Genomic DNA, 6,000 nt, shown 5'->3' with positions numbered 1-6,000 from the left:
GTGTTGGAGCTTTAAACAGCATGCTTGTTAAGCATAGAGCGATCGTCAGACATACTAGTGAAGCGTGTTGGAGCTTTAAAGAGCAGGTTCTTGGATGGTCAAAGAATCAAAGGATACAGCACTAACGAACATAGAGCTGCAAAAGCGGACTAGAATGGGCCCGTATAAGCTCCCAGCTTAGGGCCACTTCCATGACAGAAGCCACTGTCCCTTGTGCAAAGAGAGCAGAGAAAAGCCTGCTTGCCACCCCTCACACAGTCCATCCAAATTCCTTCCAGGGAGGCCCTTCAAGACACACCAGGGGGTACCCTGGCCAGAGGCTCTTACTTGACACACCCCTTCTGAGAGGATGTGACAACCTGGATGAAATAAAGAGAACACCCCACATTAGAGTATTCAGAGTTTACTGAAAGACACAAAAAAGCTCTACATAGTTAAGACAAGGCTCAACAAAAGAGGGGTGGCAGAAACAGCCCACTAACCTCTACTCAAATCTTTCCTTCTTATATACCTAAAGCTACATTTATCTAGTGTGGTCTTCTTTCTTAATTTGCATAGTCCCAGCAACCCCCTTCCACCCTCCTGTAACGCCTTCGAAGCTGGTATTCCTGGGAACATCAGAGTCTCCTGCCTTGGTCCTAGTGATGGTGATGCCACTGTACTTGACCCAGGTTGACAGAGTGAGACTGTCTCAAAAGAAAAATAAAACGGAACACTTTCATAGCTATAAATATGTAATAAATATAAAAATGGGAATGAAAAAAAACACCAACCAGGGAAGAAGAAGGGGTGTGGCTTTCCAGTGGTGTAAGGTTTGGTTTCTTTTTTTTTTGATTCTCTTGCTCTGGTTCTGGGCTAAAGTGTAGTGGCATCATCATAGCTCACCACAACCTCAGACTCCTGGGCTCAAGCATTCCTCCCGCCTCAGCCTCCCAAGTAGCTTGGATTACAAGCATTCCCCCCGCCTCAGCCTCCCAAGTAGCTTGCCCACTACAACCCCCAGCTCATTTTTCTATTTTTGGTAGAGCTGAGGTCTTGCTCTTGCTCTGCTTGTCTCAAACTCACGTCCTTCACTGATCCTCCCACCTCGGCTTCCCGGCGTGCTAGGATTACCGGCATAAGCCACCATCCCTGGCTGGTTTTTCACATTTTTAATATTTCTGTAACTGCAGTGTGTCTTGCAGTGGATGGCACTGTTAGGGCGCTCCACCTGTGAAGTATTTGGTCTTCCTGTGCATAAGTAGACTGGTTTGAGAAGCTCACATTGTTGGCATTACCGCTGACCTCTGTGCATGGCTTGTACTGTACCTGCAGCTGGAATGTTTTCCTGGCTGGTTTCTGAAACTTCCCTGCCAATCCCATTTGGTAAGATCAGGGAATTACCAACATGAAAACTTACAGAATGACATTAGCAGTTTTGGAAGAAAATCCCGCAAATAATAGTGCATTGTGGATGGTCTTGATGGCCCAGAAGGTGATATTGTAGGGAAATTCCACGTGGTAAGAAAGCACTATGTTAATTGGCAATTTTTTTTTCTTTTTTAGTGGCATAATAATTATATATCTCCAAATAAGTAACAAATTAGGTGACATATATTAAAGTTGGATAAATAAAAATTAGGTTATTTGATTTACTGAATAATTTTACTTTATGCAAGCTTATAAAGAACCAATCTTTTTTTTTTTTTTTTTTGAGACTGAGTCTCAAGCTGTCACCCTGGGTAGAGTGCCATAGCGTCACTGCTCACAGCAACCTCAAACTCTTGGGCTTAAGTGATCCTCTTGCCTCAGCCTCCCAAGTAGCTGGGACTACAGGCATCCGCCACAACACCCAACTATTTTTTTGGTTGCAGCTGTCGTTGTTCAGTTGGCTCGGGCTGGATTCCAACCTGCCAGCTCTGGTGTATGTGGCTGGTGCCTTAGCCGCTTGAGCTACAGGCACTGATCCTAAAGAACCAATTATTATGTACAGTAGAGGTTATTGCTGCAGTTTAGAATAATGAGGGGTATATTTTTTATACTTTTCTATTTTTTCCCTAGGGATCACAAATATTACAAATAAATGATATTTGTTATACTAAGAGGGAGTTGTTATTATAATAATATCTAGAATTCTGATCTGAATCCAGGAATTAAACTATCAGGCCTTAGAATGAGAAGGTACCGAGGTAGTGTTAAGAATTTCTCTAGGCGTTCCCTTTCGTGTCTGTCTGCTTGTCTTCACATCCCTTTGGTTCATTTTTAACCATTGGCTTCTTTCGAGCCTCAGCTACCTGCCAAAGACCATTTACGGGTCTTTTACATGACCTTTCAGCACATCAACTATGTCCCTTTAGTTTAAATTCCTAAGAAAGAGATAGAAAACCAGATAGGTTCAATTCCTGTTTGTAAGTCCTAAAAGTATTGTGCCTGTTCCTGAATCGGATGTGCTTCGATTCCCTGAGGCCCAGAGCTTGGCTGGCAGGAGGTACAGCTGTCCGGCCCATGGCCTTCTCAGCGGGACTGGGGAGGAGACTTCCCCTGAACGGGGTGAAGGACGATGAGGTGATGTACAGACGTCTAGTTAACATCTCCAGGTTAAACCTTTTAAAACAGCTACTAAATGGCTCAAAATTACTTTCAGCCCAAAGATGAAACTGTTTTTAAACTCCTGGGGGATTTTGCTATTCTGATTTTTCATTTTTGAAATTTGTACCCTGTCTCTATATTTATTTTCCTCCCTCTTCTGCTTTCTTTACCTTATTATAGTATTTTCTTTAACCTTAAAAAATGTCACCTTGCCCTGTATTTGATTCATATGTGTAGTAAGTGAAGTGGAATCACTTTAGTTGATAGAATTCTTCAATTTTTATTCCTTTGATGGGAAATCCACCCCCTCAGCATTAACTGAATTCTGGTGTTTGGAAAGGTAGATCTGTGATCGTGGGCTCTATCAAGTATCAAAAGAGTTTATGTTCTAAAAATACCATTTTTTCTGTTTTAAAACATGTAAAGTAAGAGCATTTTTATAAGTAATGGGTTTATTTTTATTCTATTGAAGAGAGAAAGTTTTCTATCTTCTATCTAGGTGCCGTCACTTACCCGTTCTTGGCTCTGCTCAGGCATTTCAGACCAATACTCATTTCTGCCATGGCAGCAATTATTTAAGGAGCATTCGAGTAAGTCAGAACTCTGACTTTAAATATTACAGGGTTGAGTACCAATACTCAGTTAAAAACAAACAACAACAAAAACACATAGTTTGAAAAGTAAGTTTGCATTCTTTTCTTCTAATTTCTCCTGTAATATTAATTTCACAGCTCGGTCATGAGCACTGACAGTAACTCATTGGCACGGGAATTTCTGACGGACGTCAACCGGCTTTGCAATGCAGTGGTCCAGAGGGTGGAGGCCAGGGAGGAGGAAGAGGAGGAGACACACATGGCAACCCTCGGACAGTACCTTGTCCACGGTCGAGGATTTCTGTTACTCACCAAGCTGAATTCTAGCATCGACCAGGTAATATTTTCATGTCAAATAATTTCTATCAGTATTTTGTAATTAATCACAAATCATTTCTGGGTTACACAGTTTCTAAATTCTCTTTGAGATAAAGTCACCCTATCTCCTGTGAAAAAGGTAGGCCTCCTTGTGAAAATATTGTTTATTCATACACTTACCAAAGTGTCTGAAATATCTTAGAGTTATAAATGGCCTTTCTTCTGAAATTGTCTCATATGTACCATGTTTTTAATCCTAATATCAGTGGGATAACAATGATTATTAGTAGAGATACAAGGTTATAATTTAGAAACATGATGAATTTGTACTTCTGATAAAGATTTGTTCTTTTTTTTACCCTACAGTCAGTGCTTTTGCTGTCTTTTTTTTTTTTGAGACAGAGCCTCAAGCTGTCCCCCGGGTAGAGTGCCATGGCATCACAGCTCACAGCAACCTCCAACTCCTGGGCTCCGAGTCTCCTGCCTCAGCCTCCCAAGTAGCTGGGACCACAGGCGCCCGCCACAACGCCTGACTGTTTTTTGGTTGCAGCCGTCATTGTTGTTTGGCGGGCTCAAGCTAGATTCAAACCCGCCACCTTAGGTGTACGTGGCTGGCACCTTAGTTACTTGAGCCACAGGCACCGAGCCTTGCTGTCATTTTTTAAAGATACCATATGAATAGCATCAGATACCCAGGGGTGAATCTAATAAAATATGTATAGTACTTCTGCATGGAATTCTATAAAGCATTTTTGAAGGAAGCCAAAGAAGACCCAAATAAAGAGAACTATAATATATAATGTTTATGTATTGAAAGAATGAGTATTGTAAAGAGAAATTTTCTCCACATAGATCTATAGATTCCAGTGTAATCCCAATCAAAATCTGAATAGCTTCTTAAAATAATAGCATTCTTGAGATATAAATCACATATCATATAATTCACCTATTTTACATGTACAATTCAGTGGTTTTTAGTGGAGTTGCAGAATGAGTAGCCATCACTACGGTCAATTTTGAAACATTTTCATTACCTCAAAAAGAAACCCTTTAGCTATTACTTCTCTATCCCACCTACCCCTTCAGCCCTGAGCAACCACTAATTTACTTTCTGTCTCTCTATGTTTTGTGCTTTCTCTTTTAAATCATAAAATATCTTTTAATGTATTACTGAATGACTGAAGTCATTCATGTTGTAACAGAAGTCATAGTTTTGCTTTTGTTACTGTTTTGTCAGTCTTCAGTAGGAGACACTTGAAGTGAGTATGAAGTAGCATCTCACAGTTTTAATTTGCATTTCTCTGATGACCAAAGTTGAACACTGTGTCACGCGCTTATTGGCTGTTTGTTTATCTTCTTTTGTGAATGTCTGTTCAAGTTTTTTCCACTTTTAAGGTTGTTTTTTTATCCAGTGTCTTACCTTTATGTATTCTGGATAGGAGTTTGTTGGATTTCAAATGCAATATTTTCTTTTTAAACGTGGTAAAGAGAATACTTTCTCTTTTAAGTCATAAAATACATTTTAAGGCATTAAATGACTGAAGTTATTCAGGTCATAATTGCAATAATATATTTTCCTATTGTATTATTTTTAATACCTTCTTTCTACCTAGTCACTTTCTATAGCAATGATAATAGGAACAATAAAAGTTGTCTTTAAAGCGAAAATAAGTACCCATTTAAAATGGGGCTTATAGCACTTAATTCTTTCAATTAGGAAACGGAGACTGATCACTTGAGTCTTTAAGAGAAATTAATTGAGGCTCGGCGCCTGTGGCTCAAGTGGCTAAGGTGCCAGCCACATACACCTAAAGTGGCGGGTTCAAATCCAGCCCGGGCCCGCCAAACAACAATGATGGCTGCAACCAAGAAATAGCCGGGTGTTGTGGCGGGCGCCTATGGCTCCAGCTACTTGGGAGGCTGAGGCAGGAGACTCGCTTGAGCCTAGGAGTTGGAGGTTGCTGTGAGCTGTGATGCCATAGCACTCTACTCAGGGGGACAGCTTGAGGCTCTGTCTCAGAAAAAAAAAAAAAAGAAATTAATTGAGCAAGACTTAGTCATTTAAGGTGAAATCTTAACAGTAGACACAAAGCTGTACATTTCAGAAGGAACTTTAGCTTTTATAACATGTGCTTCTTGTGAATAGAATACTAATTTTTTGAGGGAAGAGGTGACTTAAACCCTTGCCTATCCACTGTAGTACTTTTGCTTTATTAATAGATGTTTAATAAAGGGCGGGAGTGTTTAATATAGGGCTCACACCTATAATCCTAACACTGTGGGAGGGCGAGGTGGGTGGGTCGCTTGAGCTCAGGAATTCAAGACTAGACCAGCATGAGCACTAGTGAAACTGTAGCCCGGCATTGTGGTGGGTGCCTATAGACCCAGCTACTCGGGAGATTGAAGCAAGAGGATCACTTGAGTGCAAGAGTTTGAGGTTGCTGTGAGTTGTGATGCCACAACAACAAAGGGAGACTCTCAAAAAAAAAAAAAAAGATGTTTAATATAAAGAATTAAACAG

The 6,000-nt window shown here is 40.5% G+C and overlaps 1 protein-coding gene across 8 annotated transcripts in view; it reads left to right on the top strand.

Moving 5' to 3' along the window:
- LYST (lysosomal trafficking regulator) overlaps positions 1-6,000 on the top strand; it is a 196,209-nt gene that overhangs the window by 22,696 nt on the left and 167,513 nt on the right. For all 8 annotated transcript variants that reach the window (XM_003797445.3, XM_023517645.1, XM_023517644.1 and 5 more), the window contains exon 3: positions 3,300-3,498. In XM_003797445.3, coding sequence (XP_003797493.1) covers positions 3,307-3,498 — 192 coding nt within the window. In that variant the 5' untranslated portion in view covers positions 3,300-3,306. The remainder of the gene's footprint in view (positions 1-3,299; positions 3,499-6,000) is intronic.

The sequence above is a fragment of the Otolemur garnettii genome, unplaced genomic scaffold (genome assembly GCF_000181295.1).
Source record: "Otolemur garnettii isolate 467f Iridium unplaced genomic scaffold, OtoGar3 scaffold00116, whole genome shotgun sequence".
Lineage (NCBI taxonomy): Eukaryota > Metazoa > Chordata > Mammalia > Primates > Galagidae > Otolemur > Otolemur garnettii.
The sequence above is the reverse complement of the archived record's forward strand: the minus strand, read 5'-3'. Positions and strand labels throughout refer to the sequence as shown.